General features: G+C 40.3%; 1 protein-coding gene across 2 annotated transcripts in view; it reads left to right on the forward strand.

Moving 5' to 3' along the window:
* Tmem131 (transmembrane protein 131) overlaps positions 1 to 26,929 on the forward strand; it is a 167,584-nt gene that overhangs the window by 38,386 nt on the left and 102,269 nt on the right. For both annotated transcript variants that reach the window (XM_059244018.1, XM_059244017.1), the window contains exons 2-3: positions 3,074 to 3,135; positions 25,367 to 25,407. In XM_059244018.1, coding sequence (XP_059100001.1) covers positions 3,074 to 3,135; positions 25,367 to 25,407 — 103 coding nt within the window. The remainder of the gene's footprint in view (positions 1 to 3,073; positions 3,136 to 25,366; positions 25,408 to 26,929) is intronic.

The raw sequence follows: 26,929 nt of genomic DNA on the forward strand, positions 1-26,929 counted from the left end.
TTTCCAGAGGCTCTCTTCGTATAGCCAAATGTGAGCAAATTGGAAAGCTAAACTTTTTATTTCCTTAAAAGACAATGTTTATTCGTGTTTTAAGATTTTAAAGTTCTGGAAGGCCTATGGTGTCGTGTTCAGGGTAGCGGTACAGCCAGGTGATGGATAGCAGCCAAGGCTCTATGCTGCCTGAGGGACTCCTGCACATCATTCCTGCTTGAAGGCCTTGCTTCCCAGTCTTCTACAGAGTCGGATTCATTACTGAGAAATCAGAATATGCTAGCAGCTGTCATTGGCATTCCAGCAGGGAGTTGTGTGCCCTGAGTTACTCCCAGGGCCAGTTAGTGCTCTGTGCAGGTAACAAGAATGCCTGTGCAGATGAGCAGCATCCAGGCTCTCTGCCTCCTTTTTAGGCTTATTTACTTAGGCGTGTTGCTACATTGAAGTGTTTTACAACAGCAAAAACAAGGACCAGTGCTTTAGTAAACATGTCAGAAATAGTTTCCCCTAATAGCTCGATGCCCTTCAAAATGAAACGTCTTTAGATTAAAAACAGAACTGAAACCCGGTGAGTCTCTGACCAGTGTTCCTAGGGTCTGCCCTTTCTGCAGAGAGACAGCTCTGTGTCAGGTCAAAGACAGCTGTCCAGGTGGAGCCCCATGGGGACTCAGCGCACAGGTGACATAGACAGTTTTCTGGGAATGAGCCTTCAAGGCTTGCCAGCCCTGCTGCCTCCCGAGAGACTCCCAGGCTGCTTCCACTGTGGAGGTGACTGGGCAGAGTTGCCGTAAAGCCAGAGAGAGAATGGGAGCAGAGCCATGTAAACACCACAGATGTCACTGGGTGGTTTGGGTCTCTTCTAACACGTGGCCAGCACTCTATAAACTGTTTGTCCTTTTTTGTCGAAGAAAGGATTTTCAAAGCCCTTGGTTTTGCCATTTTCATAAATGGCATAAACCTTTTGAAAGTCATGATACTATCTCAGGTAGTCTGTTAAGAAAAAGCTTTCCTGAGATTTTCATAGCATTTGTTTTAAACTCGTGGATCCTTTTGGAAAGATTTGACATATTTACATTTTTTAGCCCATGAATATGGTATGTTTGCCCATTTAGACTGTTAAGTATTTTCCGTCTGAAATTATTTTTTAATTGTTTGATGATTTCATACATGTAGCATTTGGAGTTTTTCAGCCCTTTCTTCCCAACAGATTGCTCGCCTTCCTCCCCCTCTCCCTCTCCCCGTAGCCACATCCTGTCTTGTTGCTTTTTGACCCACTGAGTATAATTGGGGCTGCTTTCGAGATGGGTGGTGGGGTATTACTGGAGCAGGGGTAGCCTACCCGCAGCTGCACCACTAATTATCTAGGCTTTGGTTTCTTTTGTCATCTTTTGGTAGATTTTAGTAGACATGTACTATGCAGTACCTAAGTATTTCATTTTATTTGGATAACTTCCCACATATTCATGTTAATATATAGAAGTGTGATTCAGTTTGGGGGTTTGAGTTTGTATTTGTAACTTTGCTAAATATACTTACTCTAAGTAATTCTTTTCCTTTTTCTTTCTTTCTCGGCATTATGTACACAATTATCTAGTCTTCAAATGGAGATCGTTTTATTTCTTTGAAAAAAATTGTTTTAATCCTGTTGCCAGGGCTTCTGGTAGCATGTCGAATGAAAGTGGCTAGAGCCTCGGCTGTCCCAAGCCCCAAGGAGTACACTTGGGCTTTGCGCAGTGAGTAGGGTGCTGCCTGCAGACTGAGATGGGGCGGTCCCACCCTCCCTGCCTTGTAGACAGTTCTGCTGTGAATGAGCACAGGGCTGTGTGAGCTGTTTGAGTTCTAATGACCATTGATAGTTGCATATTATGATGATTGAGTTTTAAGTTTTGTGTCAGCTTGTATATCTTGAACAAAAACCTTGGTTATAGCGTGGAATCTTTTTGCATTGCTCTTAATGCTGATCCATCTCTTCATCTCCCATACCTGCTTTTTTGTATGTAGCAATCCATGTCTTTCAAACATGAGTTCATGCTGATAGCACCAAATTGAATGCGTTTGCCACAGGAATAGTTCTTGCCCCCTCCCACCTCTTGCTGCTGTGTAAACTCTAAGTCTAGCTGCGAGGAGCCGACACACTTTGTACCCTATCTGTATTCAGTTACTCAGTTCCAGTGCAGTGGCATCAGAATCGCTAACTCCTGTGGAAACAGCCTTTCTGGCTGGCTGCCATACAGTTCAGGTTTAGTTTCTTTTGACTTCAATCTTTTAGATTCTATTCATTTCCAGGTCCAATTGTGCTCCGACCCCCCACCATCCTATTTCATGGAGGTTGATTCGTTCATTTGTAAATATAGTAGATGGTTATGAATAAAACTGCTATAAGGAATTTCACACAGATTTACATGTGGACAGCTTTCAGATAGTTTTCGTATATATCAAACTCATCATTGCCATATTGTACAAAACAGCTGTTCAGCTTTTACATATTTTGTCTTTGCCTTGTTTATTGTGCACTGTTTCTTGCAATGGATAAGTTTTTTTTATCCATTTTCCCTGGCCACTTACTCACCAAGTTCCCTCTAACTGCCCACCCCTAGGCCTTTTGTCATTGTAGGAGAGAGGATGGTGTAGAATTCCAGCTGATCAGTTTAGGTGAAATAAATGCCCACGTGCTTGTGATCTTCTGCAGCCAGTTGACTCTGACTACTCTGCCTTTCTTACAACAGCAGGGGTAGATACTTTTCAAGGCAGCTTGCACAGCTAGGTTATTGAAGCTGTCTTGCTACTAGTATAAATCACAATTACATAGCAAAACATTTTAAAGTTGCTAAAGTTCTGAGGAGTTAATTGTATTTTCCTCATAACCATTACTCTCGAACAAGCAATGTTTCATTGGTTTGTTTTGGATGCCAGCATTCCCCCTAGGGTCCTCACACATGTTAAGCAAATGCTCTACCATTGGTCTACACCCCCTAGTAAGCAATCTATTAAAATGTAGACTTGTATTTACTTCAAGGTAGAAGTTGATTGAAATTGGATTTCTGTTCCTGCCAGTGATGTTTGTTTTTTATTTCCTTCACAGCATTCATTCAGTCAGAGAGCATAATAGAAGTACTACGCTTTGACGATGGAGGCCTACTCCAGGTAATTTTCTTGGGTAATATATGACTCTGATTTTTCTTTGAAAAAATATAATGGTTTTTCTGAAGTACATTTTATGCACTGTAGATAGTCAGTGGAGGTATTGCATGAACCTCCTACTAGAACTACCATTTAGAGTAAACATTTCTCTAAAAAGTGATCTTCTTGTAGTGTGGAGGCTATAGGTAAGTAAGTTATAGTTTGTTTAAGTGTGTCCTGTGGATATGAGGGTGTGGCAGTTAGGTCTGATGAGTGGAGTCTGTAAGCATCCCCCCGCCATCATTAGCCATTGAGGGAACCTCAATGTGTGGGACCTCAGCGTTTACCTAGAAAAGAACTTGAGTGCAGAGTGGAAGCTTTTGATCTTTGCTCTGGGTGTCCTCTACTTGTCACACTGAGCTATATCTTTATATTATGCATGGAATTAGGATGTGGAGTCTGATAGTATTCTGGCCTTCCTTTCAAACCTAGCTCAGATACTGTCTGAGAACTCCTTCAGTCCGTCAGCTGGAGAACAAGAACTGCAGAGCTGAAAAGGCATCTTCACTAACAGTCCGATTTGTTTTCTTCACTAACAGTCCGATTTGTTTTCTTCTGTTCTGTTTTGTTGAGAAGGCCTCAGACTTGAGATCCTCCTGCTTCAGCCTCCCAAGTAGTAGGATTGCAGGCATGTGCCACTGTGTCCATTTCAACTCTGATTTTTTTTAATTAAATTTGTTTTTTGACCTTTTCATACATGTGAACAATATATTCTGATTACCCTCACCCCTACCCTCTGTGGGCTTCCTTCCCATCTCCACCCTTCTCCTGACAGGTCCTTTAAAAAAAATCCGTGTGTTTTAAGACCAGGACCATATATGAGACTATGGATTTGGAAGCCTTCACTGGAGCCATGTGGGGTTACACATCAGTGCTCTGGTTTTTATGCCTGTTTCCTGCCTTTTCCTAAGATTTGACATAGAAGATATTTGTCATCACTTACCTGCCATAATGATGATAGGCACCATGTTGTCAGGTAGCATTCCTGATAATATTTCACTCATTTTATGTTCAAGGGAGACTGAGGTTTAAGTTAAGAGAGGTGCCCAAGATCCCAATGTGAGCATCTGTCAGTATTGCACTGTGGGCTTGTTTTCAGACGTGTCTCACTCACTGTGCAGCCCAGCCTGCATGTGCACTTTTACATCGGCACACGTTGCATTTTTCCTTGTGTCTAACTAAATGACTGAAATCTTCTGAGACACTGTAGCTACACTGTAGTACACTGTACTACTCACACTGTAGCCCGTGGTTGGCCTGGAACTCGATTAAAGACTAGGCATGATGATTTTTTTGCTTCAGCCTCCTGAGTGCAGAGATTACAGGTGAACTACCATACTTGACTAATAATTCTGAAAGGACATTCCTGTAGCTTATAATAAAGGCAAGAAAGTAAAAATTTAAATTAGATCAAGACATTACAGGAAATAGTTTTACTACGGTGGTGTGTGTTGCTATCTCAGCCACAATAAAAGGTTACCAAGACTCCTGCAGAAAGCCTAATGTTGAGTGCAGTGTACAGTGAGTTATGAACCTTCATGTTACCTTTGCATGGCTTGGCTCATAGTAATTGTTAATTTAATAGTAAAATTTTCCAAACTCAAAGACTGATCAAAATCTTGCTTTCTTTACTTTATAAAGCTAAGGAAAATAAAGTGCATAAAAGGGAACTGTTGTTGTTTTTTTGTTCTTTTGGGGGGCCCACCACCCAGCTCCCATATAATTCACACATGGAGGTTTATTCTTAATTATGAATGCCCAGCCTTAGCTTGGCTTGTTTCTCACCAGCTTTTTTTTTTTTTTTTAATTTAAGAATATTTTTTATTCTCGCCAGCTTTTCTTAACTTTAAATTGTCCCATTTACCTTTTGCCTCTGGGCTTTTATCTTTGTCTATTCCTATATACCTTTCTTTGTTTCTTACTCTGTGGCTTGCTGTGTAGCTGGGTGCCTGGCCCCTTGAGTCCTCCTCCTTCTCTGGCTACTTCTTCTCTTCCCAGATTTCTCCTTCTTATTTATCCTCTCTGCTTACCAGCCCCACTTATTTCTCTCTCCTGCCTCGCTATTGGCAGTTCAGCTCTTTATTAGACCGTCAGGTGTTTTAGACAGACACAGTAACACAGTTTGACATAGCTAAACAAATGCCACATAAACAAAAGTAATACACCTTAAAATCGTACTCTACAACAGGTAACTTGTTTAGTATTCAGTTGCTAGAGCAGGAATCCAGTTAGCCCAGCTCCCCACCATACCTTTTCAGAATGCTTTCTGTGGCTCAGGACATGTGCAGTTTCTCAGATGTGTCCCTTGGACTACCACTTACCATGGTAGGACTAGAAATCATGACCCTTAGCCTGGGATCTCTGTAGTTAGCACTTTAGCCCTTGTCCCTCCTGTCCCTCCTGTTTGGCCAGGCTGCTTAGATTTACTACAGAGAGTCCATGAAGACCAAAGGATTCCTAAGATGGGCAGGGGCCCAGAGAAATTTGCATCACAGCAGGAAGTTTACATTAAGACTCAGCATGATAGGATGCAGCGGCTGCCCATTTTATACAACATTCCATCCTAACTGATTAGAATGGGTCCTCCCATCTTGTTCCTTTGAAATATAAGATGGGGTAATAAACCATTTCTCATTTATGAGCACTAATCCCCTTTCTAACCTCATTCTCATATAAGCAACTGAAGATAAGAAGACGACGACAAGGGAAGGTGAGCCAGCTGTCCGTTTGTCACTATTCTGTCAAAGAATAAACAGAATTTTAATGGTGGAGTGTCAACCTGGTGTTGGTAGCGCACGCTTTTAATTTCAGCACTTGGAAGGCAGAGGCAGGCAGATCTATGAGTTCCAAGCCAGCCTGGTCTACAGAGTGAGGACAGCCAGGGCTACACAAAGAAATCCTGTCTCCAAAAACCAAAAAAAGAAAAAGAAAAAAAAAAAAAAGAAAAGAAAAAAGATGTTGGAGTGTAGTTCTAGCACCTTCATGGGTGAAGCATATACAATTTAGTCTTTTTTTTAAAAAAAAAAACAAAACTAGCCACTTAAATTACTTTTGAAGGGTCAGTTGTGAGCTGTAATTCATAGGTGCATAAAATGTAGTGGGGGATTTGGACAGCAAGTCAGTGTGTCCGTACCACCCAGTTTAAATGCTAAGAGCAGAAACAGGTCAGAACTGATAAAAGTACCCCTCACGTTCCCTCCTAGCCAGTGGCCTCCGAAATTGGCCATTCATTTCATGGCAGTTTCCTTTCCTATAATTTTAACCATCTGAGCCTTAAGCTGTAAGCACTGTAGTTTCACGTGTGGTTTCAAGTTGTTGTTTGTTCTGTTTTTGGCTTCTTTTTTCTCAGAAATATGTTTCTAAGGTTTTCTATGTGAATGAAAAACTTGTTTTAATTGCAACTTCCACAATGTATTGATATGCTCAATTTGTGTATCCTTTCTGTGGTTACAGATACTTTACTTGCTTCTAGTTTTCAGCTATTAATTATGAATAATGCTTTCTCTTAATAAATGTGCTTCTCATAGAGTAAGGTAGAGTTACTGGGTCATAGGTTATGTGTCTTCAGCTGAAGTTTTTTCTTCATGTTTTGTTTTGCGTGTGTGTATGTGTGTGGGTGTTTGTGAAAGTCAGGACAACTAGTGGGAGTTGATGCTCTTTCTGCCATGTGGTCCAGACGGTCAATCTTGACAGCAGATGTCTATCTGCCAAGCCATCGTGTGTCTTTGGTTTTAGTAGACAGTGCCAGTAGTTTTCTAAAGTGGTGATTCCAGTTTATAATCCCATTTTCAGGAATTCCTTGATTTCCATTTAAGTGAGTGCATTTGTTTATTTTCATTCTCATGTATGCTCTATCTCTGTCTCTCTTGTTATATCTCTGTGTTTTTCTATTGTTTGCTAGAAACTCCTTATAGATATTTAGATACAAACTCTTTACTGGGACCCTGATCCATCAGGAACAAACTTAATTTCATTATTTAAACCTTTAGCGGTTATATGTATTGGCTAATATCTATTCTTACTTGATGGGTTGTTCTTTTGACTTAGGTAATTGTGTCTTCAAATGAACAGAAATTCTTTATTCATGCAGTTTAGTCTGTCAGTTTTTGTTCTATTTAGTATGTTTTGTGTCTTGCTAAAGAACCAGATTATGGGGTTGGGAAGATAGCTCCATCAGTAAAGTACTTGTAGAGTCAACATCAGAGCCCAGTTAGATCCCCAGCACCCACATAAGAAAGCTGGGCATGATGCCATGCCATGCATGTGTGAGCCCAGCGCTGGAGAAGTAGAGACAAAAGGATCCTTGGGCTCACTGGCCAGCCACCCTAGTCTAATCAGTGAGCTCCAAGTCTCAGTAAGAGACTTTGTCTCAAAAAAACAAGGTGATGACTTTCTAGCGATAACAGCCAAAGTAGCTCCCAGCCTCAGCATGCATGTGTGAGCCCACACATGTATGTCCCTTGGTTGTCCTAAAGTCCCTTGCTTTCCTTGTGCACTTTTAAAATCAGTGTACACTCTTAGGGTTTTATTATGATTACATTGGATCTGGAGATCAGTTTAGAGAGAATTAAAAATCTTGGTGGAAAACTAAATCAATATGTGTTGTGCAGAACAGTAATAGTATCCTGACAAATGCAGTTTGGCAGACTGTTCTACTACTGCTAAGGACTGGATCACAGGAGGCTAGCATCTTCATCCTTAGCTCTTGAATCCTGGTTGTGAATCATTTCTGTAGGGCAGTCAGTTACCATGATGTGATAAAAGCCAGCATCCCTCATGTGAATGAACTTCTTAGACAACTAACTAGCACATCCAAACCTTCCTATGAATGCAAGTTGAAGCACAAAGAAGACATGAGTGAGAACTAGTGACTGAGGCTCCATCAATCCCAAACTGGGGTTGATAATAGGAAGTTGCTTTAAGCCACTGAACTCTAGAGAAGTGTATTTTGCAGCAGTAGATAACCAGGACACTGGTGGGCTCTGAAACCTGGCTGCTTTGCACTCACTTTCCTTCCAGTGTTTCAGAAAGCCCCTTTGTATATCATTGTGTAATGAGAAGACCCTCATCAAATCACTGCATACCAGAGCTTGATAGAGAGCTTCATTCTTGGTAAACATACCCATGTGGCTGGAAAGTCAGGTGTCTGATGACACCTCTGTGTTCAGGACACTATCCCTGTAGACGTGAACTGAAACTGTTTAGTGGAGTGTTGTTCTGAGCTGTTCCGTGAATAAAATGAAGCCAGGAGATCATGGACAACCTTCTATTTATAGCTGGTTTGTCAGAGGTACAGGTTGCCTGGGGCCCCCAAAGTACACAACTGTGTATGGAGCGAGGGCACAGTCATCATCTTGGATTCTCATCTGACTCTGGCTGCTTAGAATCGGGATTATATTTGAGTCTACTAGGAGTGGTATTTTCCATTATTTCTCATGTGAAGATATGGCACATCACACTGTCTTATGAAGGACTTTCTTATATAGGGATTTAGGTTTTGGAAATGAAGTACTATGATACTGCTTCTATTTCCCTTCTAATCAAGAGGTTGGCAGTCTTTCTGTAAGGATCAGACATTAACTGGCTGAGGGTTCAGGTGCTAGCTGTCTCCATAATAACTCCACTTTTGTTACTATGGTACAAAAGCAGCCATCCCCACCCAGTACCTGGGAAGCAGGCTTAAAACCAGTGGCAGAGTGGCTGGCCTGTGGGTTGTAGATGACTGTCTCCTCTAAGTTGTCTTAGGAGTGGGCTTCTGTTCCCATAGGGAAAAGAAAGGTGTGGGAGCCCGTTCTCTGGTTCTTCGTGGCTTTACCCAGCAGGTTCACATAGAGGATGATTAGGACCACGGGCCTGAGTGCAGGTGTCTGAGATGGTCTGCACTTGGCTGTGCTGGGGGAGGAGGTCTTTTGCTCCACCCCTTGGCATCTCTATAAAAACCCTGGGGCAGAGACAGTCGGGGCCCATTGGAAAAGGTTCCAGGCCCTTTCGAGGCTATCTTTTATTTTCTATCTGTTTGTCTCCGCAATATTCTCCACAATAAATCCTTCTATCTAATATTTCCTGCTGCTCACACTCAAGAAAACTCTGTGGAGCTGTGGGGTTGGTGGGTAAATGCCCCACAGAATGGCGCCATGAACAGGGACTAAAGAAAAAGGAAAAAAAAAGGACTAAAGAAAAAAAAGGGGGAACTAAAGACAAATAGGGACTAAAGACAAAGGAAAATAATAGTTTTATTACAGAGTTTTTGGTGAAAGTGCTGAGTCAGCCCTGCCAGTGGAAAGGCATGCCGGTGTTATGGAAAATAGATATTATATATATATATATATCCATATATATATATTATTGAGAGGCAGGGGTTTTATCCTCGAGAGAAAAGGAAAGCGGACTGGAAGGATGTCCGATGCTGCAGCGCAAAATTCTCTTCTGTCAAAATTTTCTATCTTCTATCCCTTTCTCAATTTCTATCTGTGAAAAATAAGTGTAAGGTATAGGGTAGTAAAATAGTGTAGGAAAAACTTAGAAGTGTAAGATCGTGTAGAAAAAAATAAGGCAACTAGACAGAAAAACTCTACTATTTTCTAATTTTGGGGGCTATAAACGCAAACTGGAAAAAAATCTTTCTTTGGGCTTTTTGGGTAGTAAAAAAGCTCTTCTTTGAGCTTATGGGGAAGAATGAGTTTCCTATGGAAGCTTTTTGTCCTGGGGACAGCTGAAATGCTAAGTCCAAGCAGCAGGAGAAAGTGTTTTCTCCCTGAGGCAAAAATGGGGGTGTAAGAAGTCAAAGTTTAAAGTTGGGAAGTTTTGGGGAAAGTTGGTCTTTATCTCTTGGGAAAAAAATCTTTCTCTTAAACTAAAAAGCTTTTCTTAGAAAATTTGGGAAAATCTCTCTAAAAAGCCTTTATCTTTCTCAAACGCTCTTAAACTTTAAAACTAAAGCCTTTAACTTTCTCAAAAGGGCAAAAATTAGAATCACCTGAAGATATTAGTATGGGGACCACCTGTGATTAGCTCAAAGGGAAAACAACAAACCTCTTAAGACAGCAAAACCTAAGTTCTTTCAAGCTTTAAAAATCATCCCTGCAATGCAGGAGGCAGGGACAAGTTCCTAAAAACCTCTTCTAAGCTCTCTCTTCAAGCTGGTAAAGAGTGGGTCAGAGTACCCTGAGGGAAACACTTGGGAGAGTGTGGGGAAAGAGCTACAGAGAGCCCTGGCGGGAAACTTTACCTGAGAAAAGCAAAAAAGCCAAGCTTTTCAGTTACAGCTGAGCTGAGGCATCAAGGGTTTTGTTTCTGAGTGAGCATCTTTGAAAAGGTGGTCCTAATCTTCCTAACGCAAAGATCCCCTGAAGCATTGTATCCTCACTTCTTACCAAAAACCCAGAGGCGACTGGCCAGCGTCTCTGAGTCGGAGTGCATTTTGGGGATACTAGGGTTCCTGCAGTTGCAAACTTCCTGGAGCACAGAGCTGAGGCAGGAAGGTGCAGGACCCAGGGGAAAACTGCTAATGAACAAACAAAGCCAAAACCAGTGGGAACAGCACAGTTGTGTGCTTTCCTACAAGTCCCGGGTTGATAGGTCCACAGCTGCAAAAAGAAATCTGAGAAAAGCTTTCCTATCAGAGTAAGGACCTTTCTGGGAAAACAGTAAAGTTGAACTGTGTCTGAAGCATTTGTGCTGCCGAGTCAGAACACTGTCTGGGGAAAGAGCCCAGCCAGGGCAGAACAGAACTATCCAGGAGTAAAGCTTTCTTTTCTGTCAGAGAAAGCACCTCTTTGAGAAAAGCTTTGTTTCAACTGACTCCCGATGAGATGAGGGAGTGTAGCCCTGAGGGGTGATTGCCTCTGGCATAAGCTCTGTCCTTGAGCACCCAGACAAGCAAACACAACCCACTGGGGGACTGGGCCAGGTCCTAATGGGAGGGGCCTGTCCTAATGGGAGTTTAGAAATGGCAAAAACCTCCCTTGTTAGATTTTCAATCTTGTATGTAAACCACACAGACCCCGAAAACAGAAACGGACAAAAAGCCCCTACCTTCAGTAGCAGGGAAAGCTGCCACTGTAGTGTTGGAAACTGATTCTGGGGTAGAGGGGGTAAACTGAGACCAAACTGGATACTGTCAGGGAGAAAGACTCTGAAGAAACAGAAGGGACATATTTTTCCCTGAAAAAGCTGCTAGAATTTGAGGCACATTCGGGGGGGGGGGGGGGGGGGGGAGAAGCCCCTACCTCCAAAGGCAGCTAGCAGAGGTACAGAGCCGCAGACAGATACCTGAAACTCTGCATCTGGCGGGGAAGGAACAAGCAAAATGAGAATAAAATCAGTGGGAGAAAAATCTCTTCTGAAGGAGCTATGGAAAAGCTGTTGTACATGATCTTGTTTTTCACTGACTGGCTAAGGCAACAAGCACAAGCCCCAAGGAAAGTTGCTATCAGAAATTGCCCACCTCAATGCGCGCTAACGAGGCAGGTGCAGTTCTGATTTGGGGCCAGTGTCAAATGAAGGAGAGACACCTGTTAAAGCCAGCTGAGGAGAAAATAGGAATCTCCCAATGTGCCATAATTGAAAATGTAAAATGCTTGTTCAAATCTCCCATTGCGAAAAGCAAAAAACTTTGTTCAAACCTCCCGGGCAAGAATTTGTAAGCAAGCCGGGCGGTGGTGGCGCACGCCTTTAATCCCAGCACTCGGGAGGCAGAGCCAGGCGGATCTCTGTAAGTTCGAGGCCAGCCTGGGCTACCAAGTGAGTCCCAGGAAAGGCGCAAAGCTACACAGAGAAACCCTGTCTCGAAAAACCAAAAAAAAAAAAAAAAAGAATTTGTAAGCAAGTCTGGTAAAAGAGAACCAGTTGACTCTCAGACCCGAAAAGAACTATGGGAAATGACTCATGGGAAATGATATAAGGGACTGATATGGGACTGATATTATTATGGACTGATATAAGGGAAATGCATTCTGGGAAAGGTAGTTTTTCCGCTAAAGATGGCGACATTGTCCTGAAACTTTTTTAAGCTTGAAAATATGTTCATGGTAAACTTAAAATACAGCTTCTAAAAGAATAAGGAGGAAAATCGTCTAAGAGTTTAAGTGTCAGTTCCAATGAAAAATTGAAAGGATATGGAACTAGGTGCTTCGCGGTTTGGGGCTCCATTGGTAAAATGCCTTATTTACCCTAATAGCTGTGCAAAGCTTTTACGGTAGCTGGATGTCAGAAAGCTACCTATAAGAGCAAACAAGCCACTTTAAAATCCTTAAAACAAGGGAAAGCAGTTTATATACTGAACGTTGTCTTAGATATGAAGAAACTTATGTTGAAATTAAAGTTCTTTGCCTTTTGAACAAACTGCCTGCAATGAGTAATTCCTTTGCAAATCTAATAAGGATACAAGGAAACAGGCATTCAAAAAGAAATGACTGCTTTATAGATGGGAAACAAACTTCAGAAAAATCTAGCTGTCTTACAAAAGAGTTGCTTCACCTGAAAGTTCCTTATAAGAAATCAATGCTAAATATCACAGCTGCTAATACCATCAGGAGTTAAAGCTAATGAAATGAAAATACTAAATCCTGGAAATGCTTTTTCTCAGAGTAAGCTAGTGAAGGATACTTTCATGAAAGAACATCTATGCCCTTGACTCCTTTGAATAGTAACAGTTTTGGTGAAAATATTGGAACTAACAACAATCAAGTCAAAATGTTTCAACAAATCCAAGATGTTTCCACAAAAGAAAGCTGCCATGTTTTGTGGGCCATATTAGAGCTCACTCCAATCTTCCTGGTCCTTTAGCTGAGGGTAATGCGAAATGGAAAGATCCCTGCTTGGGATTATGGAAGGGTCCCGATCCTGTGTTAATATGGGGTTGAGGACATGTTTGTGTTTTTTCACAAGAGGAGAATGAAGCTCGGTGGTTACCGGAGCGTCTGGTAAGGAGCTTGGAACTAAGGAAGGGTCAGCTCCAATGACGTTCTTATAAAGGAACCAGAATAAAAGTGGCTCAATTAGTGTTTCTGAGATTTTGTCACTGGTTAATGCAAACAGTGAGGAAATAGAGTTCGGAGCTGTGCCGCTTTTGGTTTTACCAGCTCCTTTAGAAAAATACTTTATACCACCTAATAGCTGTGCAGTATTTGGCGAAGAGCTTTACAGCAGCTAAATACGGTAATTTCACCCTTAGCGTGAAGTGAAGTTTTTCGGTAGAACAAACCAAAAGTACTGCTGTAATAGAAACGTTTGTCTGAATTGAAGCACTTAGGGGAACTACTATGAATTTGGGTGAAGGGACAGTCTCTAGTTAAAAACTGTCTACCACTGACAGTGCATCTCTGCCAGTCTAGAACGGCTGAGAGAACCGGCAACTTTGGAGTGTGGCGTCATCCTGGGAAGGTTACAGTCCCCTAGCAACAACTATCACAGTTCTATAACAATACTCACTAAATCCCAGTGCTTTATAACAAAGCTGACTATAAACTCTAAACTTTAGAAATGGTGTACGTACTTCCTGTCTAGTTAAGAGAATCTTTCTAATAGAGATAGTGATAATAATTAAGAGTAAGAAATAGAAAAAGATGAAAATAAGATATGTGAGTTTGTAAAAATTCTCTTGTTAGATCTGTGTTAAGAAATCTTTAGGTGTTTGCTAAGTTAAATATATGCTAATGGTAGCCCTATATAAGTTTGTAAAATAGATCTATAGAGTTCTTTTAAGAATATAAGCTTGCAAGAAGTATCTAATGTAGTCTTAAGACATGTAGTAATAAGCTTGTAATAAGTAAAGATGCTAGTTGTAAATGTAAGTTTAAATAAGTACATAAGAAGTAATAAGAAATATATTTGCTAAAATAGTTCTATAGTTTCCTTAAGGAGTATAAATAAGTAGATATTAATACGTTATATGTGTTTGTAAAAAAGTGTAAATGTTAAGTGTGAGTCTATGCTTAGTGTATATGATGAAAAAACCTGAGATCTAGAAGTTAGTGTCCTAGCAGACTGCAAAGCAGGCAGTCTGAGCGGTTTTCAGAAGTTCCAGAAGCCGCTAAGAAGCTAAGAATGGCAGATGCCAGAACCAGCGCAACAAGGCATCCGCAGCTGAGATCCGTGGAAAATCAACGCAACACAGAAAAACCTGAGCTAACATAAAAAATGGTGTGGTTTAGAATACTACTGTACCTAAAAAGGTCAGTCTGTGAGAACAAAAGTTGCAGAGACGCTTGTTTGAACTAAAATTATTAACTATAAAAAGTTTTGGTTGTAAAACGTCTCTTCATATTTGGAAGTGAAAGCCTGATAACCAGAATTTATTTCTTGTTTGAACTTTTTGAACTTAAAATGAGATAAAATTACAAAAAGATTTTGGTTATGGATTTCTCATATTTGGAAGGCTAGTACTAGAATTTATCATTTGAATTTTAAGACTTAAGAAAATGAAATAAACAAGAGATTTCATTGCAATGGGACAATTTTGAGTTTATTCATAGTAATGATCTAGGAACTGTTTGCTGGAATTGGGTTAAAAATGCAACTGTTTAAATGAAGAAAGTTATTTCTACCTAGAATCAAGATGCAGTTTTATGTATGCATATATGCTTTATTAACTGGTGATTCATGAATTGTTTTGTGGAACTGTTTATGTAAAAATGAAATTACTTATGGAACTGGTTTTGTGTTACAAATGGAACTGTTTAAACAGAAGTTTGGGTTTTATAACTAGGCTTGAGATTTTGCTTAAAAAAATTATAAAAGGGAGAGTTAATATACCTTAGTCTATTTAATTTAAAAAATTTTCTTTGAGTGGATTAATGTCATGTTTTGTTAGTAAGAAATGCAAATGGGGTATACTAAGAGACTACTTTTAAAGTGTGTAAAGAGTTTTATTAAGAAACTGCTTTTGGATGCTTTGCTAAAAGTTTTCAAAGTGTTAATGGTGAGATTGAAAATATTGCTTTTCAATATGGGTTTGTAGGAATTGTATAAGTTTGGGTTCCTCTAATTAGGTTTGAGATTTTGTTTAAAAAATTATAAAGAAAAGGAGGAGTTATGAGATTGAATTATGTTTGCAGAAACCTATTGATATTAATGCACCCTGGATTTGTGGAGTTAAGGAAATATTTAAGTTTGATGTGAATACATTGAAGTTTTTCCTATGTTCTGTTAGCAAGAAAATTCAAATGATTGAGTTAAAGTTGTAAGACGGAGAAAATTGTTAACTATATATAGCACCATATATGCTAATTCAAATGGTTCTGTTAAAGAGTTTGCTTTGAGTTGTAAGATTGAGAGAATTGTGATTATGTATAACAATATTTATGTTAACCTGTTAATGGTAATGATGAAGCTAAGGGATTCTTTAAATTTGTAGTCGCCTTAAGAGTTTTTGGTTTAGAAAGGGCTTGAGGCAGCTAAGACTGCTGTAGTCACCTTGGACCTAATTCAAAAGAGAAATGCCATCTATATCATCCTCTACTCCATACTGGGAGGTGTAACAGCTTGGAGATTGCTGTAAGCCATTAATAGTTATTTTTTATATATTAAGAAAGGGGGACCTGTGGGAGCCTGTTCTCGGGTTCCTCGTGGCTTTACCCAGCAGGTTCACATAGAGGATGATTAGGACCACGGGCCTAAGTGCAGGTGTCTGAGGTGGTCTGCACTTGGCTGTGCTGGGGGGAGGTCTTTTGCTCCACCCCTTGGCGTCTCTATAAAAACCCTGGGGCAGAGACAGTCGGGGCCCATTGGAAAAGGTTCCAGGCCCTCTCAAGGCTATCCTTTATTTTTTATCTGTTTATCTCTGCAATATTCTCTGCAATAAATCCTTCTATCTAATATTTCCTGCTGCTCACACTCTAGAAAACTCTGGGGAGCTGTGGGGTTGGTGGGTAAACGCCCCACAGAAAGGGAGAAGGAGTGTGGTTGATTTGTATGCAGGCTTAGGATACTCACCTTTTATTTTAATAAGCACAGAGCCTTGAATTACAAGAGACATTTGTGAAAGTTCACAGAAAATTTAGAAAACATAGAAAAGTAATACTTCCTGGGTATTGCCAAGTCCTAGGCATGTTCTATATTGTTGTTCTGGAGGTTAGCGTTAGGGTCTGTGTGCTAGAGAGCACTTTGTTACTGAGCTGTAGCCCTGATCTCTCAATTCTTTTTATTTTGTGTAGCTAGAGTTTTCCTGGTCCTGCCTGGCCCAGGTCAGGACAAATCTCTCTCACCCACCAGTCTCGAAGCTGCTCAGACCCAACCGAGTAAACACACAGAGACTTATATTACTTATAGACTGTATGGCCGTTGCAGGCTTCTTCTTATCTAGTTCTTCTACCTTAAATTAACCCATTTCTATTAGTCTATAAGTTGCCACGTGGCTCATGGCTTACCGGTACCTTACATCTCACTTGTCATGGTGGCAGCTGGCAGCGTCTCTCCGCCTCAGCCTTCCACTTCCCAGAATTCTCTTCTCTGCTTGTCCCACCTATACTTCCTGCCTGGCTACTGGCCAATCAGCATTTTATTTATACAGAGTGATATCCACAGCAATTTTGTTTTATTTATTTACTTATTTTAGGTATGTGTGCTCTGTTTTAATGTATGCCTGCATGCCAGAAGAGGGCATCGGATCCTGTTACAGATGGTTGTGAGCCACCATGTGGGTGCTGGGAATTGAAGTCAGGACCTCTGGAAGAGCAGGCAGTACCCTTAACTGGTGAGCCATCTCTCCAGCTCTCTAAATTCTTAAGTGCATGTTATAGGCATTAATTTTATGATCATTTTTAGGTGAGCAGATTAATGTACAGAAAATAAGTAAATTAACAAAATAAGTGACTAGTAAGTGATACAACTAGGATTCAAAGCCAAGCAGTTCCCTCTAAAGCCTAAGTTCTTAACCACTGGTTGGACCAGGGAGAAATTACTCTGTATCCCACTACCCAAATGTGAAACAGATTAGTGCTTGGATTAATTTCCTATTGGTGCTTGTTCTCTGTAAGCATAGTTTTGTTTCCTAACACTACATAGGTAACCTAGCAACTAATTTTGTACTACAAATAGTCATTTTTCATTAAGCCAAGGGCCACTAGAAATATCCACAATTGGTATGACAATCGTACATTGTCTGAGGGCCTGAATTAGGATTCTAAATAAATAAATAAAACCCCAGGAAAATGGCTCTGTCAGTAAAGTGCTTGCTCTGTCTGAGGGCCTGAATTAGGATTCTAAATAAATAAATAAATAAAGCCCCAGGCATTGTGCATGTTGGTAACCTGAGCCCTGCAGGTAGGGGGAAATGGTATTAGAACCCTTGGAGCTCATTGGCCAGCTAGTCTAGCCAAATCCGTGACCTCCAGATTCTGTGAGAAGAGACCCTTGTCTGAAGAAGTAAGGTACAGAACAATGGAGAAAAATACACAATGTTGACTTGTGCTATGCACATCCATGCACACACAAATACAGATAAAAACTATAATGCTAACATATCAGAAAGTTTAGGGTATAGCATGGTTTTCTGTCTTGGTAACATTTGCATTTTGAGCTAAGTAGTTCATTGTTTGGGAAGTTGAGGGAAGACTGCCCTTGTGCATCTTAGAGTGGTTATTAAACTTCTGGTCTTTCCCACTTGATGAAGTAGCATATAAACTATGACAATTAAAAATGCTTCTTTTGGGGCTGGAGAGATGGATGGCTCAATCGTTAAGAGCACTGACTGCTCTTCCAGAGGACCTAGGTTCAATTCCTAGCATTTACATGGAAGTTTATAACTGTCTGTAACTCCAGTTCCACTGAATCCAACACCCTCACACAGACATACATGCAAGCAAAACACCAATGCACATAAGATAAAAATAAATAAATTTTAAAAACTGCTTCTTCTCAAGGGCTGGGGAAGTAGTTTAGTGGTAGTAATTGGCCAGCATGTTCAGGGCCCTGGGCTAACAGGGTCCATCCCTGCACTAACAACATGAAAGCCCCTGACTTTACTCTCAGCCCACAGGGATCCCTCTGACCTAGCTGTGGGAATCAGGTTATTGTATGTGTTGCTTTTATGATGAGAACTGACAGTACTGAGAGCATGTTACATAAGTACGTATGCAGAGGCCAGTGTGTTTGACTGAAATAGTGTTTCCCCCGGGGAATCCTATTAGAGATGGGTAGCTGTCGGAGAGGTTGTATTCAAATTGGTCTGGAATTGGCAGCCCAGTGGTGAGCGCTGCATACATGCAATATGAATTGCAGGTAGGAAGGAGTCTCTAAATGGGCTCTTCTGAATAAGCAGGGTAGAAGAATAATTTGGATTAACTCAGGGCTAAGCAGGGTAGAAGAATAATTTGGATTAACTCAGGGATGACCAAGTCAGTTTCTCTGATTTGGGGAACTTTCTTTTGAAACACTAGTGGCAGGCATTTATAAGTGGCCAACTGTACATGATACAGATATTTTCTAGATCCCAGAATGTTATACTCTTTCTTGGAGTGTGATAGGTCAAAGGTCCCTTCCCTCAGCTGGTAAAATCTGAATGTTCTCTGTTGACCTTTACTCTTTAATGAATCAGTCATCTTCTAGAGATCATGGATCATTTACTTTTTTTTTCCTGTAACACCCCACCCCACCCCACCCCCACCCCCGCAATGTGTATATGCATCACTTGCATGCCTGGTGCCCACAGAGGTCAGAGAGGCCATCAGAACCCCTGGAACTGGAGTTGTGAATGGTTGTGAGCCAGCCTTTCTGTGGGTTCTGGGACTTGAACCTAGGTCCTCAGCAAAAACAACAGGGGTACAACCAGTCTTTCTCTGTACTGCCAGCTCCCAAATAATAATACCGAGACTTATTAGTATTTATGAAAGCTCGTCCTTAGCTTAGGCTTGTTCCACTAGCTCTTATCACTTAATGAACCCATTTATTTTAACCTACATTCTATAGCAAGGCTCATTACCTCATCACTCTATACTGCTCATGCTGCTTCCTCTGTGTCTGGCTGGTGACTCTACCTTCTTCCCAGAGTTCTTTCTCTGCCCTGAAATCCTGCCCATATCTCCCGCCTGGCTGTTGACCATTCAGCTTTTTATTATACCAATCACAGCAATACATTTTCACACAGTGTACAAATATCCTACAACACAGAGGCTTTTAACTTCTGAGCTATTTTTCCAGCCTCTACCTATTCTTGTTCTTTGTTTACATTTCAAACCCCCCCCCTTTTGTCTCTTGACTGCTGTGTGTAAGAAACTTTAACATTATTGAACCTTTTCACAGTACAATTACTCATGTCACAACCATTATTTGCCTTTTTTATATTTGTTTTTGGCATATGTTCTATTTTTGTTCATTTTTGACTTGAATTGTTTATAGTTAAGCTTTCATTTTTGACACAATTCTTTTTAAATAAATTATGTCGTTTAGTCTTACTAAAGGTGTGTTTAATCTTTTCCACCTAATTTCTATGCTTTCTTCACTATTTTTTATTTTTTGTTGTGCTGCTCCCATCTTTAAGTTCAGTTCTAAGGTCCATTTTAAAGACAAGTTTAAGCTTTTATTTCTCACATTACCTCAGATTCAGAATAGCATTTAATGTCATTTTCTGCTTTCAACACTTAAGGCATGGCATTTGCCTGTTGTGAGATTTTATTATAGCTAAATGATTGTTTTTCTGTTGTGCTTTGGTTTATACTTCATTAAGAAGCATTTATTTTGTTTTTCTAATCTTATTTCTTATTGAATATCAGCTAATTTTTCATATGATGGTTTCCTGCTCTGTAATTCTTTATCATGAGCAATTTTGCATTTTTGTTTTTGTGATCTTTTGCTAAATTGTCTTTATGATGTTTTATTTCTCAAAGTGCACAGGGTAATAGATTTCCTGAGTTTTGTTTCTGTTTACATGGGAGCACAGCTCCTCATGCTCAGATTCTTTGATCATCCTTTATTAATGAATGAACCGCATACAGTGTATATGTTTAAAGTACACAAATTGAGAAGGTTAACATGCAGTCTTACATCTGGGAAATCGTAACTACAGTCCAGAAATGATCACATCTACCTTCCCCATCAGTTTACTGGTACTCTCATTCTCCACCTCGGTTCAGCTTTCTGTCACTGGATTCCAACTCTCACCATAATAATTCTGAGATTTACTTACGCTATTGTATATACCGATAATTTGTCTTTTGTTGCTGAGAAATATTCAGTTGTATTGGTATGCCATATAGAAGCACACCTCTGTTCTGTAAGGAATTGTCATGCCTTTTCTAAAGTGATTGCTCTTCCCGTTCCCGTCAGCACTGCATGAGCATTCCAGTCGCCCTATATTCTTGCTAACCCTTGCCATAGTTCTTTTTAATTTTGAACATTTTAATATCAGTGTAGTATCTTGCCGTGGCTTTAATTTATGTCATATACTAGCCTGCTGTAAAATACTGTATTATTTCTCATTTATTTAATATTTGTTGCTTGTATAGTTAGGGTAAAAGCCCTTTTCATCAAATATTTGCACATGTTTTCTTTTTGTAGTTTGCCTTTTTGTTTTCATTACACAGTTTTTGGGGAATGTATGTTTTGACATCTAGTCTCTTTGGTTGGGTTTGTTTTGTTTTTAATGGATAGTGGGTTTTGTTGTAGTTTTTGTCTATTCCAGAGTTGCAAAGATAGATTGTGTTTTGTTGCTGAAGCTTTGGAATTCATTTTTTCCATAGAGCTGTGTTTTGTTTTTTTTGTTTTTTCTAATATTTTTTTCTGAGATTGCTGAAGAGGTTCAGGTCCCAAAGAGGATGTGTGGAGTCTGTGGGGGCCAGGGGGGAAATCAGGATGGCTGGCAGTACAGGGTTTAATTGGAAAAAGAATACTCTATAGTTGCACATAGGATTAAGCGGGAGAAAAGGGGGCATGTAAAGGGGGTGTGGCTTGAGATCAGGGCTTGAGGAATCTAGCATTGACCTTGACAGTAGGCACCAGTCATATGTTAATGAAGGGCCACAAGTTCCTCTTGCCAGAGATAAGGAGAATGACTGCTTTAGCAAGCAGGAACTTTTCCTCAAGCCCCCAGGGAATGGAGACCCTTGTCCAAATGCCTAATTTAGGGGGGTGGGGGACTTTCTTCTGGGGACCAGGCACTATGTTACAGTTTCTTAGTCTTACATATGGGCCTGTTTCCCTCATAATGCGCCCAAATGGGAAGGTCCTGATGTCTTATTCTTTTGCCATTGTACTGCACAATTCTGAATTCTCTTTATTAGCTGAACTCTTGCCCTTAATGGCCTCAGACTCTGGATCTGAATTTCATCCTTGGGATCAGGTGTATACCAGGCTCTCTGCGTTCTCTCTCTCTCTCTCTCTCTCTCTCTCTCTCTCTCTCTCTCTCTCTCTCTCTCTCTCTCTCTCTCTCTCCCCCTCCCTCCCTCCCTCCCTCCCTCCCTCCCTCCCTCTCTCTCTATTGAGCCACCAACCAGCTCCCAAATAATGACACGGAGACTTATTAGTTTTGAATGCTCACCCTAGCCTGGGTTCGTTTCTGGCTAGCTCTTTTAACTTAAATTAACCTGTTTCTCTTTATCTACCCTTTGCCTCAGGACTTTTTACCTTTCTTTCCTTCTGTGTATCTTACTTCCACTGCTTCTCCTGTCTGCTGGCTGGGGCTGCCTGGCTGGCCCTGGGTGCCTCCCTTGGTCTCTCCTCTCTTCTTATCTTGTTCTCTTTTGAGCCTAGATTTCGCCTCCTGTTTATTTTAACCATCAGCCCCGCCTATCCTTTTTCTGCCTAGCTATTGGCCATTCAACTCCTGACCAGTCAGATGCTTTAGGCAGGCAAGATGAAACAGATGTAACACATCTTTACATAAGTAAATTCACATCCTTACATTGTTTTTCGGGTTTTTTTGTTGTTGTTTGTTTTTTGGGTTTTTTTGTTTGTTTGATTGGTTGGTTGGTTTTTTTTCAAGACAGGGTTTCTCTGTGTAGTTTTGGTGCCTGCCCTGGATCTTGCTTTGTAGACCAGGCTGGCCTCCAACTTACAGAGATCCACCTGGCTCTGCCTCCCGAGTGCTGGGATTAAAGGCGTGCACCACCGCCACCTGCCTTATCCTTATATTGTTAAACAAATGCAGCATAAACAAATGTAATACACCTTTACACAGTTAAAGTAATGTTCCACAGTATAAAGAAATGTAACACATCTTTGCCTAGTTAAAGTAATATTCCACAACATAGATGTGTCTAGCAAATCTCTAACTTTCCTGTTCTTGGTGTAATTAGGAGGGCACAATGGGATTCCTGGTTCTGAAGTGGTGGAGATTTTTTTCTAAAGAATTATTTTGTTTAGAGAGGCTACCATAATACACATTTTCATCCTTTACTAAAGCCCTCACATAATTTCCCAAAGGAAAGGTGTTAATATTGAGAATCATTACAAATAAAAGTAAAAAGGTGCTGGAGAAGTGTGATCTGCAATCTTGAAAAGCAGCAGTGGTAGCCATGTGGTCCATGCCATGAGATTAATTTGTATGCATGATATAAAATAGGGTAAAGGCTCATGTTTCCTCACTACATCATCTGGTGGTTCTGTCTGTTGAAAAGACATTTGGTTCTCTACTGAATGTCATTGATGTTTTTATTGAAATTTAGGTGATTGTACACATGACTTGCCAAGTTTCATTAATCTGTATTCCGGTACTACTCTATTGTCTTGATTACTAGTTGTTGTTGTTTTTTTTAATATATAAAACATATGTGACTTAGATGTAAGTGTACAGTTCAGCAATGTTAAATATGTTCACATTGTTGGATGATGACCTCTATCATATAACTCCAAAACTTCTTCCTCCCAAGCTGAAATTCTTTATCTATTAAGCAGTGGGTCCCATTCCTTCTGTTCCCAGTTCCTGGCATCTATGACTCTATTCTCTCCATGATTGTACTGTTCTAAGTGTGTTGTGCAGGTGTACTCGTACAGAATGTGTCTTTTGTGAGTGGTTTGTGTCACTCAGAGCATCATAGTTGTCAAGGTCTGTACATTGCGCTGTGTATCCTTCCCCTTCCTTTATAATGTAGCTGAGAAGTTGCAGTGTGTGTGAACCACCTTGGGTTGATCCATTCAAAGCACTGTAGTTGTTCTACCTTTTGGGTGTTCTGTCTGAGTCTCATTTTCAGGATTGGTAGTCTATGGGATTTTTGTTTGTTTGTTTTTTTAGTATTGGTTTGGGGTATATATTCAGAAGTGAGGTTGTTGTATTGTATGATAATTCTGTTTAGTTAGCTTTTTTTGAGAGTCAATATGCTAATTTTCGTAGTAGCTTTGCTATTTTATATATCCCCAATACCAATTTTCTACACCTTTTCTGAGTGTGTGTATTTGTCTGTCTGTCTGTCTGGTTTAGGTGTTTTGTTTTGTTTTTGTTTTTTTGAGGTAAAAGTCTTACTCTGTAGCCCAGAATGGCTTGGAACTGACCCTGTAGCCCAGGATGGTCTTGAACCTGTGGTGATCTTTCTTCCGTCTGCAACTACAGGTGCAAGCTACTAGGCCTGCCTGTTCATGTGCTCTCTTTTTCTTTCTTCCTTTCTTCTCTCCTCCTCCTCCTCCTCTTTCTTTTTTAGTAATAGCCATCTAGCATGTAGGAAATAGTGTTATGTATTTGCTTTGTGTGTCCATAATGAATTATTGTTGTTGAGTATCTTTCCCTGTGTATGCTGCCAGTGTGTGTATCTCCTTTGGAGAGATGTCTTATTGACTTCTTTGCTCTCTACCCCACAGTTTTTGTTTTGCTGAGCATTGATCCCAGGGCCTTGTGCCTGCTAGGCATACATTCTACCAGCTGATCTATATCCAGAGCATAAATGTTAGATGCTCTTTATATGTTGTAGGTGTTGATATCTTAACAGATACATGACTTGTAAATGTTTTCTTCCATTCTTGGGAGGGAGTGTATGGCTATAACTTTAATAATTAAAATTAAAATTTTCTTTAAATATAGAAAATTGAAGAATTTTCATAAACCACTCAGATAGACCCAACAAATATTAACATTTTTTAGTGTTTCTCTTATCTGTACACACATATTCACATAAACTGTATTATTAAAACATATTAAAGAAATTTACAGACTCCTTTATACTTTACTTAGCACAAACTTTCAAAAATGAAAACATTTCATCGCATCTGCCTTATCTTCCCCATACACCTTTGCCAGAATACCGTTTGAAAGCAGTTTGACTAATGGAGAAAGTAATGGCGCGCTTTGCTTTCCTAATTACTATAGCACAGCAGCTAGTCTTGGACTGCATTCATAACCGGTGCTCCTTGGAGTGCTGTCCTTCTTTCTTCATTATGGAGGACTTTTATGTCCTTCATCACTGAACTGCAGTAACTGCTCCCAACCTCCTCCTTTCTCTCTGGGCCTCTAATTCATCCTCCACACTGCAGCCAGAATAATACCTTAGCACTGAGGCAGACCATGTTTGGTGGTCTCTTACCACATCATATCCCTTGAATTATATCTGGAGTGCATGATCTAAACATTGCCTTGGCTTCTTAACAGAGTGGACATCTTCTGACTCCCGCCTTGCTTGCAGTCTACTTTCTGATGCTTTACTCCTGCGCGTGCAGCCAAGTAAACCTGCAGTCTGGTTTTTGGATGTACCGTGGTCTGTCTTCTTTCACTACATGTGTGGCTTCCATGTGACTGACCTGTCAGAGTTTAGTGTAATCATGAGCTCTTCAGATGCACTTTCCTCATGGACATCACTTGTTTAGACCCTTTCACAGAACCTTCCCAATATTTCTTTAATCATTTCTCAGTGTATAAATATTTATTTATTATGTATGGTTTGCCCTCAGATTCCTCTGTATCTTCAGCTCCATAATGGCAGCAGCCATTAGATACCAGCACCTCACTGGCAGCTGGGAGGAAGGGAACACTCTGGGCCTCATGACCTTACGTGAAGTGATTGTAAAGGAGACTTCCCTATGGCATTTGTATTGTTTGCCCAACATAAGGCAATCAATAGCATTAGTTTGTGGTATTCCATGTATGCTTAAAATTGAACCAAATTAGTCTCTCATTTTAATTACATATTGTGACCTCTTATTTTATTTGCCATTTTTGGGATGAGGTTTAACCTGAAAATCAATTGTGGGAATGGTATGAAAATGAAAGATACAAAAAAAATTATAATATAAAACTTTGATTTTTAGCATTTTTATCCTTATTTTCTTACTTTTACAGACCGAGACAACACTTGGCCTCAGTTCATATCAACAGAAAAGGTAAGAAAAGGCCTTATATATGGCAACATGAAAACATGCTTCCATTCTTCTGTGGTTCCTACACACTTCTCCTCACTTTCCTGGGTCATTCACTGGTGAACAGACAATACTATACTATAAAAACATTATGTCGTGTTGTGAGAGCCAAAGTTACATTTTAAGTTTTAATTACTATGCCTGAGAGATCTGTGAAACAAAAATGTCTCTGATCTGCAAGCCTCTTGCTCAAAAACAGATAGTTCCTGAAATGCTGGAGGCTATTGGAGATAACAAGCCATGTATTTTTCAGTCCCCTAAACAAGCTTGTTTGACCCATCTGTACCGGATGTGCTTGATCACATGTGGGTGGGGAAGTTCATAGGCAGGAAGTACATCAGGATATACTCTTACCCCTGACTGGATGTAGACTGGAGGTCTATCAGAATGTATGCTGCCTCTGATTGGTCCTGATGGGAAATGCAATGAATTATGGGTTTTCCTTCTTTAGCTGCTGTAAATGGTACATAACTCAGGGCCATTTACTGGGAACCTGGGTATGGACATGGCCAGAGCCCATCCACCTGGCCAGTATTTAATTAAAACTTGCTTCAAATTTGGCTTTAAAATGTGGTAATGGTCTTATTCTCGATCAGTGGGATTAACATTGTTTTTCTGTTTTGTTCTGTTCTGTTCTGTTCGGGACAGGATCTTGTTATGTAACCCTAGCTAGCCTGGAACTCTTTATGTTAAAGATCTACCTGCCTCTGCCTCCCAAGTGCTGGCATAGGGTGTGTACTGTAGTTTTAAGCCATGTATTTCTAAATATTGTGTTTGGAAAACCCAGTTTAAATTTGAATTTTTACATGGTACAGTTATGTAGTACACTATTCTGGAATGGTTTCCTGCAACTGTAACAGACCTGGAGTAATCAACTGGCAAAGAGAAAAGGTTTGTTTTAACTCATGGTTTTGGAAATTTAACTCCCAGCAAAACCAAGCTACTCACCTCATCATCAGAGAGTCAAGAGATTGAGAAAGGGCTGAGGTCTCATAAGCTCCTTCAAGGACATGCTCCCCATGACCTAAAAATGTCTCACCAAGTGTAATCTATTACACTTTATTACAGTGGGCCTTTCAGGGACATGTAAGGTCCAAACTGTATTTCTGCACTTGTCATATATAAATATCTTTGCTCAGAGCAGAAGTACCTTTGTCTTGTAAGAGGATCAGGTTGTAAGACCTTTGTAACTTCTCAGGAGCTCTATGAGCTCTAGAACTAACATAGTAGGAAGGAAGGCACACCTTGATTCTAGGAGACTGAAAATTAGCCATGGAATTATATTGGTTTGTGTTTAGGAGATGATATTCATCCAGTATCAAAGTCTGGGCTTTGAGTTGGGGAGGTGGCTCAGCGGTCAGGAGCACTTTTCTTGTAGAGGACCTGGATTCAGTTCTCATCACTCACATGGTAGGGTCTTCTGACTTGACATCTAGCATTATATTCTCATTTATTTGTCTCATAATGACTATGGAATCTTCCAATA

This window comes from Peromyscus eremicus, chromosome 16_21, assembly GCF_949786415.1.
Source record: "Peromyscus eremicus chromosome 16_21, PerEre_H2_v1, whole genome shotgun sequence".
NCBI lineage: Eukaryota > Metazoa > Chordata > Mammalia > Rodentia > Cricetidae > Peromyscus > Peromyscus eremicus.